General features: G+C 31.8%; 1 protein-coding gene across 1 annotated transcript in view; it reads right to left on the bottom strand.

Moving 5' to 3' along the window:
* Window positions 1-750: 750 nt before the first annotated feature.
* Window positions 751-19,584, bottom strand: part of LOC139494612 (E3 ubiquitin-protein ligase TRIM71-like) — a 52,906-nt gene continuing 34,072 nt past the window's right edge. The window contains exons 2-4 of the mRNA XM_071282771.1: window positions 2,930-2,986; window positions 1,312-1,377; window positions 751-769 (exon numbers count right to left, since the gene is read on the bottom strand). Of these exons, the coding sequence (XP_071138872.1) occupies window positions 751-769; window positions 1,312-1,377; window positions 2,930-2,986 (142 nt within the window). The remainder of the gene's footprint in view (window positions 770-1,311; window positions 1,378-2,929; window positions 2,987-19,584) is intronic.

Raw genomic sequence — 19,584 nt, 5'->3', positions numbered from 1 at the left:
TTTGTCATATTCCTGACTTGGTACAATCATTTCCTCATACGGAAATGAGGGAGTAAATTTGGTTTTATAACTAATTTAACCTGTAATCTGTATGACAGTCGCATATAATTCCCTTAAATTGACAACAATGTGTGGGCGAAACAAATATAATATGTTATAAGGGGACCATTTTTCAATGCTAGTATAATAGATATAAATTGTTTATTTTCTCAAAAGACATTTTCAACAAGATACAATGAGCATTCGAAAATCATAAAAACCAATGAAAAAATACAACACCTGGACAAAAAAGGACAACAACAAACAGCAATTTTAAAACAATACATAGAAAACTCAGATGTAGCATTCGTCGTGTTGCTCATGTAAACATCTTGCTGTTTTGGGCAGTAAAATGTCCTCTGTGTTATTAGTATCCCGCAATCAAGTTATCATGAAAAGTCATTAGTTACCTGGTTGAAATTAGAAAATAAAACTAACAAACCTAATCAAACACTTCAAAAACTAAATCGAATGACAAGAAAATATCGTAAACGTGGTAATATTCAACCATATCCAGCTGATATTATGATGATCTTGTTTTAATATTGCAGTATGTATCTCATGGTCAGTGTTTACTATTTATTCTTTTATAACATGTGTAGTATAGAACGATCAAGTGATTGAGACACACAAAATGTATTTGTAAAACTTGTCTGTAGTAGATGACCGTTTTAGATATTTGTCATTTACAATAGACGTAGATAATACTTACTAATCACCCCTTTCCTTTCTGAAAAGATGAAACAGATCAATGGTGTTAGTTATATATGTATAAGTGAACGATGTCTAAACAAACAGACCAGTATATTTGCTTCTGTTCAATGTGAAAATGTGATGTGTCGTTCATTATTGAGTATTGTGTTTACGCTGTTCAATGTTGTTCTGGAATTTTCAATCAAACAGAACTTAAATGGTTTATCAAGAACTTTGAATAGTATTGTACGACCTTTCCTAAATTATTCTTGCACCATACATGTTTCCATTTGCTTAACATCAAAGTATTTTGCAAGTTGAGAGGTAGAATTCTGCTCTTAATCACTCTTTCTGTGTTATCATCAATGGGTTTAAGATATTTCTGAAACATTGCAATCATCTACAATGTATGTGGTTTTAAATAAGAACAAATGAAAGAAGTTGCATTTTCGAAGACCTAATATATTCTGCACTTCATTGCAATTAAGGAATAAAAAACGTTTTGTCTTCATAATTTGGATACACCATAAGATGCATAAATACATCTTTGTGTCATGTCCATAGAAACAAGGAACTTACCCACACGTGTTGCATTCGTACACGTATCTCCCTCGCTCTGTTGTGTTCACTTCCTGTTTGTAATCACTATAATGAGCAACACTAAGCTATTAATAACTGGTAGACACATAATCAGTGCAAAAATAGAAAACAGCATTTGAAATATATACAAGAGTCATATACCAAGTTAATGAATCTCGAATTAATTAATTAAGAAAGAAAAAGATCCGCGCACACACAGACAGAGATATTTCTTTTTTACCAGGAAGATATATTGCTTAAATTCAGGGAAGTTTTCTATGGTTCAGTGTAGAGGAGAAGCTGTTTACCTACCAAGAGTATCACAATTCACCATGTGTTGTAAGTGGGGGTTGTCGTTACGTAGTGTTCCTAATTTTTTGACAAGATCTTACATTTAATTTCGACTTTTTATTTAGTCTTATTGGTGTATGTCATTGCTTTAAACCAAATCGGATGACATCATCAAAATAATATAAGAGTTTACACCCAACAAGGAAACAATTCATTAACGTCATTCTTTTTTATATTCCAAATCCTTAAAGAATTATTCCTGATTTGCATACCCTTTTCCCTGTCTTTCTTACAGACAATAAAAAACTGAATGAAATGACGAACTATTTTAATTTAACCATTCATAAAACAGCATATTTGTAATCTCGTTTCAACTTGTTGAAGAACTATATACGAGTATTCCAATTATTTTGTAATAACTGATAGTTCTCATATTATACAATCAAAATCCCTTGTACAAACTTCATCTGCATTTCGGAAATGTGAATGATAAAATCATTCACCCCATCAAGAAAAGTCGATTGTGAAAGTGACTACTGGATTCGTTAACCTCTTAATCTACAGTCGATTGTGAATGTGAATGCTGGGTGGTTGAACTCTTCATTGACAGTCGACTGCGAATAACTTTGTCAATCGATAATATGTTAAAAAGAGGTGAAAATATCACAAGGAGGACAATTCCATATGAGGAAAGATATGCCATACAAAGACTATTTACAAAAGGACAAACTACCCTTAACAAAACAGTATGACTTTGTTATGGTGTTGTCAAACAGTATGGCGTATTTTTATTATACGTGCCTCAATAGTTCAAATTCAGTTGTGATGAATGACTTTTATATTTTCCTGATATCGTATAAGTATAAAGAAGTTCTAAATATTTCAACTAGACAGGCAGGTACATTTTAACAAGCAGTATATTTGCGAAAACTACAAAATCTAAACACCATTGAAAATAATTTATGATACTTGTATGCGTTTGCATATCATAAGAATATTTATTTACTTAAACGCAATCGTGATCGAGCCATTGTGTTCTAACGTACGTAATGGAAAAAAGAGGAGGGACATAAACCAGAGAGACATTCTAATTGATTTATCGAAAATAAAAATAAACTGGTGTACACAATATGTAAACAAACTTAATCAGCACCGTTGCAATTTCAAATGCTGATGTATGCAAGAAGATAATGTGTAATTCAATCAAACATTTGATAACAAGTTTACATTTATGAGTTTTGAACAGCGGTATACTACTGTTTCCATTATTTGCATTGTCAAATACGTAACTTTAAAAACTGTATAATATACAAATATATTTCCCTACCTCTTTGGTGAAGGCAATTCTCTTTCTCTGTTCATTGTTTGTTGTGTACGCATTTCCCTGATAAAAGATTTACCTTCCGGGAAAACATCCGAGGAAGACTGGAACTGGTGAGTTTTTGATATCTTCTGCCTACTATGAAAAGTTTTGCAATTTTCACAAAAGTATTGTTCACACTCCAAACAGTATTGGGATCCTGTAGCACTGATACATATCTCACATGTTCTTGAGGCTGCCTGTGCCATTTTTTCACTTATCGTCCGCAATGTAAACTACACAGGTAAGGTATATAACCATTGGTAACAACGTTCTACATTTGAATCAATAACGGTTATCTATGTATGTTGTGTATTTAGATGATAAATTGTGAAACATTAAATTTAGATTATAACGTGAATATCATTTGAACATTTTAGATAAAGACTTCATTGTATTGACTATATATAGCTAGTGTACAGTTATGTAAAGGACATTAGTTATTGATCTGCATTCTTTTTTTCTTTTAACAACATTATATATTTATTCATCAAATATGCGTGTTACATTGTTACACCAAGAAACCAAGCTTTTCTTGATGCATCCTGTAATATTCCACCGATTGCCCAGGTTAGCAATCAGCTGCTGGTATATATGTATATATTATAATAATATGTATAAATTTCTTGATCTGCATTCTTGACTCGGTAATCATAATTTAAATAAACAACACAAACTATTGTATTGAATTATACCATAATAACTGGGAATATGTATAGATGATATTACAAAATAAATGTGAACAAAAAAAAAAGATTTGGTATGATTGCCAATTAGTCAACTCTCTACAAGAGACCAGACGACACAAGAACTAGTAGCTAACGGTCACTGCACTAGAGATAAAGGATAAAACAGATACAGTGTTTCGGCCTCATATCTTGACTTACATTTGAAAATTGACAATGAGGGTAGGTTGAAAAAAACTTTCCATTTCTAAGAAGCAACATAACAGCAGCACCTGCATACGGGGAATATGTCTCCCAATTGATACAATATGCTCGTTCTTGTATTTCCTATCATGATGGTTACTGCTCAAAAGGAAACAAGAGTTGCAAATGGTGAACTCTCATTTTTAAAAATTGTTTTTTTTTTACTTAAATAAGGCCGTTAGTTTTCTCGTTTGAATTGCTTAACGTTGTCTTATTGGGGCCTTTTATAGCTGACTATGCGGTATTGTCTTTGTTCATTGTTGAAGGCTGTGTGGTGACCTATAGTTGTTAATGTCTGTGTCATTTTGGTCTTTTGTGGATAGTTGTCTCATTGGCAATCATACCACATCTTCTTTTTTATATTGAAATCATCCCTTCGTGAAAGTTACGGACGCCATCACGTGGTGGTTGGCCGTTGTGGAGTTACCGTTTCACAGATGATATTAGATATGTTCCTTACGTCGTAACTACTTTTGCCTCCCCTTTCATGAATGTGACCTAGCGAATTAGACTATTTACCGGATTTGTAATAACATTAGAACATGACGGGTGCCAAGTGTGGAACAGGATCTGCTTTCCCGTCCGTAGCACCTGAGATCACCTTTTTTTCGGTAGGGTTCGTGTTACTTATTCTTTAGTTTTCTATGTTGTGTCGTGTGTATTATTGTTTGTCTGTTTGGCGTTTTCATTTTTAGCCATGGCATTGTCAATTTATTTTCGATATATCAGTTTGACTGTCCCTCTGTCATGTAAATCATGATTATTAAATGATTAAATATAAGAAATGAATAAATTGCTTACTTTGTTTTAAAACTTGCAGAGGTTGACACTGTAAATGTTTAAGAAGGGTAAGCAGATCTGACTTCAAATAGTTAGCACTTTCGAATTCAAGCTACACTGAACATCAATGTTTTAATAAAAAGTCTTATCAAGTATCATAAGTTCAATAAACAATAACAAAAACATGTTTTAAAAGGAAAACATCACACTGTATTATACATAACACTCAGGCATAGATTACCTTAGCTGTTTTTGGCACACTTTTAGGAATTTTGGATCTCAGTGCTCTACAACTTCGTACTTTATTTGGTTTTTTTTTTTTTTTTTTAACTTTTTTTTTTTTTTTTTTTTTTTTTAACGTTTTTGGATTCGAGAGTCACTGATGAGTCTTATGTAGAAGAAACGCGTGTCTAGTGTATACATAAAAATTAGTCCTGGTATCTTTTATTGACGTAAAGCATAACAAATATCTCAGACAATAGGGAGTTTGGTCAGCAATGCTGTAATAAATTATGATTTATTTTGTTATCATTAAGAGAAATATTTGGTATCTGAATTGTTTTAGTCGGGTCAATTTCTTTCATGTTGATTAAATTATATGCCACAGAACAAAAAAACAACAACAACATAAAACAAACTTGAGCGTCTTCCTAAATTTTTTTTTGGCAGCATTTTGTTCAAGGTTATATTTGTCTTTCTGACATTGTTTTACATCTAACTCCTCTATTGGTTTTGTATTTACATGTTTCCCTATTTTCTCATCTTTTAAATTTTGTTTTGGAAAGGTACTTATTACGAATATAAATATTCTCTTAGGTTTGAAGTTTTTTTGGATGAACTTAAAAACCATTAATTTTGGAAAATGGGTGAGGTGAGGGGAGTAAAAGAGCAAAAAAATAACGATTTTTTAAAATTGTTTCTTGAAATCTAATGCGTGCGCCTACGTAACCCAGAGAAAGTATGGCGATTAAATGAGCAACAACAGTTCACATGACATTAAAAAAATCCTGGGTCACATTGGCTCACGCTCTTAAAAACTAAAAAATAGTTTTACTGAACACCTGAGAAATGAATAATAATTACAATACTTGAATAATAACAGAAAGTTTACCCCCTCACCTCCTCCAGTATCGAATAATAGTGGTTTTGAAGTTCATCCAAACAAACTTCAAACCTCATGGAATATTTTAACATGAAAAGTAGCTTTCCAAAAATGAGAAAATATGAGGCCAAAAATGGGTCATATCGTACCTTGTCCTTTGGGAAACGATCTGTATATCTATCGTGAGACTTTGAGATTTTTCACATTGCCTTGATTAACTGATTCTTAGTTTTCAATTTTCTATCTAGAGTTTGCGAAACAGAATTTTTTTGCTGTATTTCTGAATTGTCGAGTTCTTTTGTCATATTAGTTTGGAATATCCACTTTGCATCGTACTACTTTTCTATGTAGCAACATTCCAGCGGCGCTTGTATACGGATAATTTATCTCCCAATTGATACGATATTCCCGGGCTTGTATTTCCTATCATGATTTCCTTGATGGAGGATTGCTGTACACAAGGAAGCTATTGAAATTGAAATAATCCCTTCGTAAATTTACGGACGCTATCACGAGTTGGTCGGCCGTTATGGAATAACCGTTCCACAGATTGTGACTTACCAAACAAGACTGTTTTACTGGATTTGGAATAACATAAGCACCACGACGGGTGCAACATGTGGAGCAGGATCTGCTTACCCTTCTAAGACACCCGAATGCAACCCCAGTTTTGGTGGGGTTTGTCCTGCTTAGTCTTTACTTTTTTTATGTTTTGTCTTCCGTACTATTATTTGTCTGTTTGTCTTTTTATTTTTTTTAGCCATGGCGTTGTCAGTTTATTTTAAATCTATGAGTTTGACTATTGCTCTGATATCTTTTGTCCCTCCTTTGTTTATACTTAGCGGATTATAGGTTTTAAGCCAATATAATACATGAGTAACATTTAAAAGACAGTTTTAGAAGGTTCGTTGCAGTGATTTAATTCGTTACATATTAAATGAAAATGTTTGATGAGTTGTTCACATCTCATTCTAACTCAAATCATACAGTGCTTGATTTATTGCATATAAACTGTATTTAGTTTTGGATTGGTAGATTATATGTCATATCCGAAATTCATAATAACATCTTAACATTGTCCATTTGCTGATGTAGATAAATAAGTTGCATGTAAATAACTAAAATAAATAAAACACAATACGAAAAAAAAATAATATTTAGAATAAACCAATCACAGGTATACATAAGTAAATATCCAAATAACAAAGAAAAAATCAAGCGTTGTTTTAGATTATTCATCTTTATCAATATTTTCGTTCTTCTCTGTATCTGCGTTGTCTAGTGTTATTTTACACCATGTGTATGGGCCATATACCTGAAAGATAGAGGAAATAACATTAATGTTTTGCTAATTTAATTCAAATCATTTATTTTTCACATGTTTTATATCATCTTCGTCGGCCATTTGTGAATGTTGTGGTGTATACTATTTTAATATAGTTTAAGTATCTCTGACCACTTTAAGGCTTTCAAAGTTAAGGGTCACGTGATATGCTTTGATTGAAAGAAAACAGTCACGTGATATTTAAAATATATCATGTATTTGTTTAGTTCTTACAACAAAAATGTCAAGTATACTGATCGAAACCATAGCCCTAAGGAATGTGGGAAAGGTTTTGGAGTTTGACGTGGTTCAATTTTGACACATCAGTTATATCGTCAATATGTTCGATATGATTTATGTGAAAGAGAACTTCATCTCTATTATGGTATATAATATCAGCTGTGACAAGGTCATATATATATTCAATTTTTATGTTAATCAAATGATTTATTTAATCTTGTGTTCCAAGTACTTACCCGTTACAGGTAGCACAGCTAAAATGAGGAAATATTGTATTAATTTAAAAAATACAACACGAGGACCTTCAACATGAGTAAAAGTTTACGAATAAGATCTATTATGGATTTGCAATGGAAATTGTTCTGTTTTTGTTAGGATTTGAATAATAGAATTGTACATTTGTTATGTTTTGTTTCTTTAACCAAGCAAAGTACATACATTTACTTATAGTTCTGACGTATGAACTCTTCCTAAAAAGTCGTTAAATGGCACTTTTATAACTTGATACAACATGGCGAATGCTTCTTTTAGCGTCACTCATGTGTGAATGTATGTACCATGCTATGTATTTTATGTATGTTCATGACTAAGTTCGATAGTGTTGATGAAATCTAACACAACCTAACATTTTATTATTTATAACCTACTGCTGTTATTAAATTCTCTTTTGATGCAGTGAGAAATTATTTGAAGATGTAGTTTTACATCCCTGTTTTTTTTTTTCAATTATGATTATGGGGGTTATTCAGACGCCAAAACTTTTCATATTTTTGTTTAATATGTTGACATCAACAGGAATAACCGGTCGGTTATAGAGCATACTGGTTTAGAAGACTGTATTAGAACACTGTTATGTATGGACCAAAATGATTGAAAGTCAACAGTGAAATTAACATTAAAATGAAAACTCATCGCGTACTAGGCGCTCTGAAGCGTTTTCCGATTTGACCGCAAAAAGAGATGGGATATACTAACGGACATGCACTACTCTCTTAAAAGAGGAATAAAATGACAATACAATCCCAACAAAAAAACACCAAAATACAAACGAATTCACAAAATTCACGTAAAAACCTGTGATGATCTCAGTTTATCCGAAAGGGTATAAGATTAACAGAAATGCTTTTAATCATATCAACATAGAAGAACTGGTCATTGAACTGATGATACTCACAACATGCACAGAGATTAAAAGCACATATACCCCATCCGTGGTAATACTTAAAAAATTAGTTATAATTTGTTTAGTTAAGATTCATAAACAAATCCGCTTATTGAAAACGGTGTTCTATCATAAATTGAAGACAAAATAGTTTGATAGATGTCTGTTATCGTATAATATGAAGACACAGTGGTTAAATCTACTTTCACATGTTTCAATCTAAAGACATAATAAATTATTTGAGCTGTCAACGATGAGTCTATATTGAAAATGTAGTAAGTTTTCTTGTTATCTTTGAAAAATACCCCTTTGAAGGTAAAGGTGTTTTCAAGAATGTTTAACAAAATATGCCGATTGAAATTTTGGAAAGTCGCTTCTTCCGTTGAACAGAAGCTAGACATCGTTCACAAGTTTTGTCTTGCAGCAGGTTGACAACGGATTACTCACTTAGGTATAGCACATTTTAATACAAGGTTTATAATTATTCGTCAATACTCCATTAATTGGAGTCTAACACTGCTTCAGTGTTGATATTGATAACACAAATAGTACATTGAACATTTGTATGATATGAAGTATACCTTTAACAATGTCATTTATAATAAAGCACACATAATGTTTATTGATGGAACCTTTAAAAAGTCCAATAACAATGTGTATTGTCTTATTTTGTGCCAGTTTTTTTTATGCTAATTTTTATTCCGTTTTCAATCATAATACAAATGCCCCATTTAACAATCGACTCACAAACAATTTTGGTTACTGTTTTAAAATTGCTTTATTTAAGTTTTTTGTGAAACCTTATAAACACAAAATAAACAATGTAGGTTGACAAACGTTTAATAAAATGCATAAGTTACCCTCTAATTGATATCCTTACTCGTATACTGCTTTGAATTTACTTATTTATTTAAGTCGGGTATAAATGACAGTTATTATCACGTATTGAAAAAATACATGTACAAATGTAGGGTAGAAAATATCTAAAAGTAGAGGATTTGTAAACCATACCATCGTTTTCGAGTCCACTACTTCTTCGAGATTCTCAAACTTAACACAGTGTGTTTATACTTATACACAGTAAACTTATCTGTATGGTACATAACACTTACTATTCACTACAAAATAAAAAAGATATAAGTTCAGTTAGTGGGAACATCTTATCACTAAACAATAATCAATCATATCATTAATTCATCAAAATATTTACATTCTCAGAACTCTAAACAGTATTTCATGATTAACGTAGCTTCTAAAAAGAAGTATATATGTACAATTATTTATGTCGTATCAACACATACATATGTACATCATATAAAATATAAGTTGATAAGATATTAGTGTTTTACACAAGAGACAATCTGTCACATCAAGTTCGCTATGAAATTTGATTGACAATCCTTGTGATGATGGAATGGTACATTATGATATCATAGAGCTAGGACAAGCTTTGGGATAATGGAATGGTACACATGCTTCAAATTTTATCACATGCCTTTCCGTAACGTTATCGCATGGCATTCCGTTGATATTCGGCAAATTCCGGAAAATACACCTCAATGCTACGTTTTCAGTGAAAAACATAACAAAGTAGTGTACAAAACAATCCTTTGGATACTGAAAAGTATATTGTGTAAAAAAATAAATAATTATAATTTTTTTTTTATGAAATTAACGCATTGTTTTAACGTTTCAAACATAATTTAGAAAGTTTCTTTAACAAAAGATGACTTTTTCAAACAGTGTTCATAATAGGATTTAAAATCTAAATTTTAAATCAGTTATCGGTAGTGCTCATACCAGTGTCCGTCGTTATACTACTTCGTCAAGTAATAGTATTTGGTTTCTAGTTGGATTATCGATCTTTGCAAGTGATTGATTACCCTATAATCCTCCTTTTGACGTCAACATTTAGGAAAACCAGACGCATTTTTAGGCATAAATTTATATTCTAAAACCCGCCCACCCTCCCTTAAATTAGTAGAATGCAATTCCTACGGAAGATACTGCTGTTTGGTTTTGTTTGTTTATTTCAGAATTGTATTGTCTACATCGATTAAACCATCACTCAATGTGGAAAGATGTACACAAGTTTTAATGACGAGACGGTCATTCAAGAAAAAAGACGAATCCTGGACGATGAGGGGACTTGCATCCATATAGAAATTGAATGGATAACTTGGAAAGAAATTTATTACATTCAAACATGTAAACTTTGCGTTGGTAGCGATAACTTCTGATATCCAGGGTTAGTCGCTTGATTTATGGCAGATTTCGCTGCGCTTAGATAACATATTTGCAGTTTACAAACTTATTATTATCGTATGATTGTATTATCCTCTGATTTCCAGGGTCAATAGCTTATCTTGAACTTACCTTTTTCATATATGGTCTGCCACCTCAAACATATTCGGTGATCATCATATAACATTTTCAAAGACACATATGCATTTTTATCAGTTAATTTTAGTTCATATCACAAATTGCATTTCATATACATGTAATAGTACATATATCTTATCACAAATTGGATTTCATGTTATAGTACATATATCATATCTGTTAATAAATGCTGTGGCCATTTCCTGCCAATAACAATCTTGTTTTTGTATGAGCATCTAAGATAATGTATATTGTTGAATAATTTATGTTATCGATTCGTTCATATTAAAGTACTTTTCTTCTCTGTTTGCTTATGATAGAAAGATCTAAATCTAAATCTGGGGTCCGACGTCAGTGAACCTTTCAATCTTTGAACTTTTTTTTGGAACCACGTAAAAGGATCATTTTAATGAATCTGTTATTTTTCTCCATTGTTGAAGCATATGATAAAAAGATCATAAATTGTCAATTTTCATATCTCATGCATTATCAGCCCTCTGTCAATATCAGCCCTTGAGCTAGGGCTGATAATACATGCGATATGAAAAAAATATTATAATAATTGGATACTATCATAGAGCTAGGACAATAACGATTCTCTTTATTTCTTCAACAACTGGTGGTTAGTTCTCTCAGTGACAATTATACCACATCGCCTTATGTTGATGTCATAAAAAAACAGGCCAAATGCAAAAAGAACTTTTCTTTCAGAAGGCATTGCTGCAATCTCAGTGAGCCTGTTATTTAACAATAATCAATACTAAAACTTCATTTAAACAATTATCAATGTCTACTTTGTGTTTACACTGATCAATTTTGTTTTTTTATCTGGTATATAACACTAACTATTTGCTGAAAAATAAGAAAAATACACGTTTCATTTCTGAAGAATTATACTAAGCTATTAATTCTATTGATTATTATGTTATTCGATATTTATAAATAAACCTGTTATTAATTTATTGTAGCTTGATTTTATATTGACACAAGATTACTTAATTTTTTGTAGATACTATAAAAGTAGTCGTTTTTATAATAAGAAAGAATATAATATTCGTCCTTAAAACGCATTCGTTGAAAACATCAATATTGAAAATCATCAATAGTTGATGCCTTGTTTAGAATATATCAAAGATAACGCATATTTGAAGATTAAACACACCAAGGGGTGTCAAGATTGATCAAACGAAAGACCGACATAAATGTGTGTAATGGGACACGAAGAACCCGTAAAATATGCAGCGTCTGGTTATGAATGACTTTAACCAAAATGTTATGTTCAAGTGTTTCTGTATTAACATTATTTGTGATGGCTTATAGAAGATATTGTATAGACACCTACTAACGAAACTATATAGTGCATAATGTTTACTTCAAAATGTTGTCTGTAATTAAAAATAGAAAGTATATGTTACACACAAAGGACTTAAAAAAGAGGGACGAAAGATACAAGAGGGACAGTCAAACTCATAGATTGAAGACCAATGAAAACAAATTTACAACGCCGTGGCCAAAAACAAAAAGACAAACAGACAAAAATAGTACAGAAGACACAACTTAACTAAAGACTAAAGACTAAGCAACACCAACCCCACCGAATATTGGGCGTGATCTCAGGTGCTCCGGACGGGTAAGCAGATTCTGCTCCACATTTGCCTGTCGTCGTGTTGCTTATGTAATTACAAACACTTACCGTTTATATCTTTTATCTCATCTGAAAGGTATAACAGACCAAATTAGACAGGTACATATATATATACGACATATCCCCTTTCTCCTTAATAAACACTACTATTACGAACTCGTTGCATCGTTGGAATTGTAAAGTAATTACCTATGTTTTTATAAATACAATAAAATAAATTTGATTCTTAATAATAGCTGAGATATAGAGTCTGACTACATGTTCTTTCACCTAAGGGCAACAGATGTATACCGCTGTTCGAAAGTCATCAATCGATTTGTGAGAAAACAAATCCTGGTAACAAACTTAAACAGATGAAAACACATCAACTATAGGAAAGCAACTAAACAACAGAAACACCAAAGTGCAACAAAAAAACAAACGACACACACAAACAGATTTAGTTTTGAACTACAAAATAACTATCTACCATTTTCCTGACCTGATACAGCACATTTTAAGAAATGGCTAGCCAAACCTACATGTTTGAATATAGTAAATATGTTGATAGTTTTAACTAATCATACTACCACACCTGTGTATTTCAATTTAAAAAAAAATTCTCAACTGGAAAAAGAGATTTGCTCTGCATTTATAGAATCACATATCAGCGGGGAGTTTTTTGATTTTTTTTTGTTAAATATATAGTGTTATTACTTTTGTTATAATCTTTATTTACTATTTATTTTCGTGGTCTGTCTATAATAAAACTCCTTTATTTAGAAAATACAAAAAAGTAAACATTGGAGACAACATTACAAGCATTTATCAATATTGCGCAATATACCAGTTTGCAAGTTGGCCAGTTCATTCTTGCATTAACTTTAAATGTCTCTCCAGATTAAAATGTTGCAGAGTCCCGTTCCTTCATTTAGTCTAGCCACATCTACAATCACAGTCGCTCTCTACACATTGTTGCCAAACGATGTGAATCTAACTTTGAAAAGCAGTGGTTAACGAGTGGCAATAGTTTTTTTTTAACTTCAGGATCAGTTCCTTTGGTTATTTAGATTTAAAATTTGAAGAAATTAAAAAGCGTTGTTTAAAATATTGAAGTTCTAGGATTGACAGTCATTTGTAATTTTCATTAGAATAAGTTTCCTTCTGACGCCTCGATTTTGTGACTTGAATTATCACTACGTCGAGTATTTCAGCAATATTTACCGGGTAATCTTGTTAACGACAATAATGTTTCAATAATGCAAGTCTTTTCTCCTATAGTTTCCTTGGCTACTATAGTACATACGCGTCTGGTCAGATTTAAAGGGATATTTCTGTGTGCTAGATGGCATATTCTGATATTCCAAGATTGATAAATGCTTGAAATTCAACAATTTAATTTTTTTTAGAATATTCGACACATTTTTATAATTTGAATTTTGAGAAAAGAAAACTGTTTCTGATTATTTTTCATGGCTAATTTCATTGATTCTAGCAAACCGTTGATAACGGTCCAAAATATGTTAAGGACACGGAACAGTCATACTTAACTCCGAATTATACACAAGAAACACAAATTTAAAAATCATACAATACTAACAAAAACTACATAAATAAAACACAAATATAGACAATAGAAATAACGTCTCGGTACAAAAATTGCACCTATTAGTAAAAGTAGCAGCGGTAATCTTGCATATAATCTTAGAGACGAAACCATCAGAATTTTATTATTTGACAGTATGCACGTCTTTGAACATAAGTAAATACATGTGTATTTAAAGATGAACAAAACTTTAACAATATCATCAACAGATGAAGTATAACTGAAAAAGGTAAAATGTATAGAAACGTTGCCATATGGCGACGTCCACAAAGGGTATCTTTTATATATGAGCAATTGAAATATGTGACAAGCCTTTATTTTTTAAGAAATGAATTGTAAGCATAGGTTTCTTTCCAATTGATCTAGATATGTGAAGAAATAAAAAGAAGTTATCCGTTATTCGATTTTTAAATCTTTCAATTTAAGCATGGATACAATTTGATTTCATCTTCTTTTAGAATCATGGATCGTTTGCATGTCTATTCAAACTCATTTTTTTACGATTTAGTAAAGATTCAACATGGAACCATATAGAGAATAATGATACATCTACAAAATAAACACAGAATATGAACGCCCGCCTTCTATTTCTAGTTTAATACAAAACCTTAATCTGAACTATATTCTCAACATCAGGCATGTCCATGTTAGTTAACACATACTGAGTAACGTCATAATGCTGTTTTACATTGCTAACATCTATACTTTAGCGAACATACGAACTTACGCGAAAAAAATCGACTTTAGCGTATTGAATGGTTGACCGATATGGAATAACCGTTTCACAGATGATATCGTTATGTTCCTTTTGCCGTGACTACAACAGCATTCCCTTTTCACGAATGTGACCTACCGAATTAGACTATTTACCGGATTTGTAATCAACACGACGGATGCAACATGTGAAGCAGGATCTGCTTCCCTTCCGGAGCACCTGAGATCAACCCAGTTTTGGTTGGGTTCGTGTTACTTAGTCTTTAGTTTATGCTGTGTCTTCTGTACTAGTATTTGTCTGTTTGGTTTTTTTTATTTTTAGCCATAGCGTTGTCAGTTTATTTTCTATGTACGAGTTTGATTCTCCCTCTGATATCTTTCGTCCCTCTATTTGAAGCGTCGGGCTTAAAAGAGTTCCTTTGAATAGCAATGCCCATCGTACTTTAGCTTATCAAAACATTGCACTTTAGCGTGGACAATCGAATATTAGTAGGTTCGTCGGGTTTGAGCGTCCCAATCAACTGTTAAATTCCTATATAAATACATAACTTTACACCACGTCAGAACAAAAAATATTAAGTAACTAACCCACATCGTTGACATCTGTACAGATATTTCCCTATTTCTTTCAATTGATTACTACATATAATGGTTTGATTAAATTTTTAAATCATTATATTACAAATTAAAATAAAATACTCATCTAAACAGTATCAATATAGTATTAGACAAATAAGTAGAACACTATATTAACAATGATAACTCGACCTTTAAATTGAAATAAAACATTTATTTTCTCTCTGTACAAAGATTTTGCAATTTTTATTTGATAAACTAGAAATACTGTAAAAATAAACAACATTTCTTTCCAATTATCGTTCTTATATACCTACATAGAGTTAATTTCATTCAGAACGACGAATCATTCTTTCTGAATTTTACGGTGCTTATTGTTATGCGTTTACTTTTCTACATTGACTAGAGGTAAAGGGGGAGGGTTGAGATCTCAAAAACATATTTAACATTTTTACGTCTGTCTCAAGTCAGGAGCCTCCAGTCTTTGTAAGTGTTGTATGATTTTTAATTTAAGTTATTTGTGTATAATTTGGAGTTTAGTATGACGTCCATGATAAATGAACCATTATATATATTTGTTGAGGGGCCTGCTGAGGATGCCTCCGGGTGCGGGAGTTTCTCGCTGTATTGAAGATGTATTGGTGAACTTCTGCTATGGTCTGCTCTATGGTCGGGCTGTTGTCTCTTTGACACATTCCCCATTTCCATTCTCAATCAATTTTAATTCGACGAATCAAACAAGACGACTCTAAGTTTCAATAAAATTTTCTTCAATGCATAACATAATTACCTCTATCGCACCGCGGGTAAATTATCACGTTGTGACGTTGTGATTGGTTTAACGCCGTCACCTGGCGACCCCTTATGAGACCGTAGGGGGTTATTAAGTTTCATAGGGTGTTCATGACGCTTTAATGGTGACGTCATCTACTAATGTTTTTGTGTTGCATTGTTTATTTTTCAACAAAACGCAGCGGAAAAAGTCCAGCGTGCGATAAATTTGTTATACGGTTTACTACTGACCCCCTAGCTCCATAGAGGTTGATTATAATACATAGGGGATTCGGCCTACGGCCTCACCCCCTATATATTTTACTAACCCTCTATGGATCCGAAGGGGGTCAGTAGTGAACCATAAAACGTATAGTAAAAGGTCAATATTGTCTTGATTACAATGCAAACTTTAATTTATTTAAACATTTAATGGGTTTGATAGCTCTCGTGTGTTGTTGCCAATTTACGGTTAACTTATTTTAATTATCCATATATACAGATTTAATGCAGAAACAATCTTTTTCATCGTTTATTTGACTGAAATACCAAAAATGACCGTTGATGAATATTTAAACTTTGACATTTTGGTGCAGGAAAATTGTTACCGTTAAAGTTATCTCAAAACAAATCATATGAGGTCTTATTAATTAATCTATCGCTTCAAAAAAGGGAATATTATTTTTATATTATATTTAATTAAGGCAAAACCTTTCATAATTAATAAAGGTTTATCACATTCGTTTGTAGGATCGTTGAAATCCTATTTATTCACATTTAATAAGAAAACATACTTTGACCAATGGATACTCGTGTTTCGTGTTACATGTACAATCATCATGGTTTTGTTCTCTTTTCATACCAGTTCTATTTTTTATATTACATATTTATAGACCTTTTACTATATGTAATGACCAAATGGACAAATAACATTATTTTATATAGAATCACACGGGAGTTTGGGGTGGGGGGTGGTGTGGAGGGGATATAATATTAAGTGTACGTGATTTAATCTAAAAGAAGAATTGATGGTACTTTTTATCAACACAAACAAGATTAAGAACAAATCAAGGTGACTGAAGAAAACAGAAAAGGAAGAAATTATTTTCCCCGATTTTCCCCAGTATTTTCTATATTTGAAAATGCCTGTTCAAGTCAGTAATATTGTAATACCACAGTTGTTGTCCATTTGTTTAATGTGTTTTATCCTTTGATGTTGCCATTTGATTAGGGACTTTCCGTTTTGAATTTATGAACGCCGAGGAAAATTCAAAACGAAAGATCCCTAAACAAACACATAAATAAACATGTAGTAAAACACACTTAACTTCCATAGTACAATAACACATTGGCGGGATGTATTGATACCGAGTCATGACAAAAAGATATCTCGAAAAAATGAACATGACAGTAAATGTTGAATCTTTACAACGAAAGGATCACTATACATTTACCACGTACATAAGATGATTAACAACTGTTCCCAATCAAGCCCATCATTTCTTTCAATCGACTTTATTTTGATATCCCGAAAACAAGGAATTAATATCACAAATGTTGCCTAAATAATCAATAACGACCTAAATATGGATGCAATGAAAATGGCAACGTCTCATACAAAAAGCTCCTGTTACTCAATTAGGTAATACAACCCAAGGCTCTTTCAGTTTTAAACATTTGACTTTCTTCACTTTACACATGTATTCCCATTTAAAACTAAAAGACAAGTTGATAGAGTAGTTATTCTTTGTTTCATAAAAAAGGAATGACCAACATAATATCATGTATAATTGAGAGATACATCGTTCTTTGTAAGAAATCACTCTAAATCAACAAAATATTCCCTGCAAAATTGAAGATCTTTTCTGGATTTACTTCCATGAGGAACGGAAAAGCCGAAAAAATTGAAAACTAAGGATGTATAAGGACCGAAAACGTTAAAGAGATAAAATCAAAACGGACATTAATAAAGCTAAATCTCTCTAAGGCAAACGTTACCTGAGGTAGGTGAAATCTTAGTGTCTCTATGATATCAAAATTTATAAATTGGCAATTGAAGAAATAAAAAAACAAGATGTGGTATGATTACCAATGAGATAACTCTCCACAAGAGGCAATTTAAGACAGTTTGTTATAGATCATGTCAGTACCTAAGTTCGGACTACTGAGCGCTTTTCACAGACATAACCAAGATACTTTATATCTTGATTGACAGCACATTTGTGACGTGTTTTTTTTCCGGCAGACAAACGACATTCCTTATTGGAACCAGCAGTGCCCCTCTTCGTGTCGACTTGTTTTGATTAATCGGGTTCGTGTTGGTGAGTCTTAATTTGTCTATCGAATATTTTGTAAGATTGTCTATCGTTTCGTACTCGTATTTTTTTACCTTGAAGTTGTCACTTTCTCTTTGATCGACATATTTCAAATGTTCCCTTTGTGACGTTAGCCCCTTTTTGAACAATGGTTTGTATTTGTACATTGACAGTCACACAACATCTCCTTATTGTAACTTAATGGTTATTCTGTCTTTAAAATTGATCAAATGTTGCACTTTGTAAATACAGCTGTTTCGCAAACCACGCCTCTTTTGGGGAGATATGTATTATTCATATACATTTTGTTTTGATTTACGTACTGGTTCCAAGATTCAATTATTAATTGAGATTGTAATTTTTGTTAATTAACTTTTGATCAAATAGGTAGGTGTCAAAATATATATTTTACATGTTGTGTATAACTTTAAAAAATAGGTTAAATAAATGGTTATCGAAATGCTAAATGGTTATCGAAATGCCCGACATAATTATGCTGTTTTCATAGTGTATATGTCTACTGTTATGATATTGTAATTATTGTATTTATTTATGTTGGCCTGATTTGTATTGTGTGGCCTGATAGTTGTTTACAGAATAATTTTAGAATTGTGCAGTTTGGAAATCTCTGGAACAATTACAGAATGATTGGAACTTTCCAGAATGATCCTAATAAAAGATGCATTATATAAACTTCTACATTTTACTAGAAACTTCTGTTGTAACTTTCTAGGATGTTCCATTATAGACTGTTCTAGAATCTTCCATGACAAATATATATATATATATACAGACACTAAAGTTAAACTAACTCTTGGACTTACTCTTGGACTTGGACTTAGACATCGATAGACATTAATATTCATAGCATTTGGATTGACACTTTTATTCTACAAACAACATCATACTGGATTGTGACCGTAATATTCAGATTGGATTCCGAAAGATATCCGGATACAGATAAAGATAAAAGATTGGACTCATATTTTGACAGTTAAGTTGACAGGAATATTTGTGTAATACTTCTTGTAAACTTTTGTATAATAAATATTGCTAAATTTTACTATTGATTTGTGTCTTTTGTTGGCTACAATTTA

The sequence above is a fragment of the Mytilus edulis genome, chromosome 11, assembly GCF_963676685.1.
Source record: "Mytilus edulis chromosome 11, xbMytEdul2.2, whole genome shotgun sequence".
NCBI classification, from domain to species: domain Eukaryota; kingdom Metazoa; phylum Mollusca; class Bivalvia; order Mytilida; family Mytilidae; genus Mytilus; species Mytilus edulis.
The sequence above is the reverse complement of the archived record's forward strand: the minus strand, read 5'-3'. Positions and strand labels throughout refer to the sequence as shown.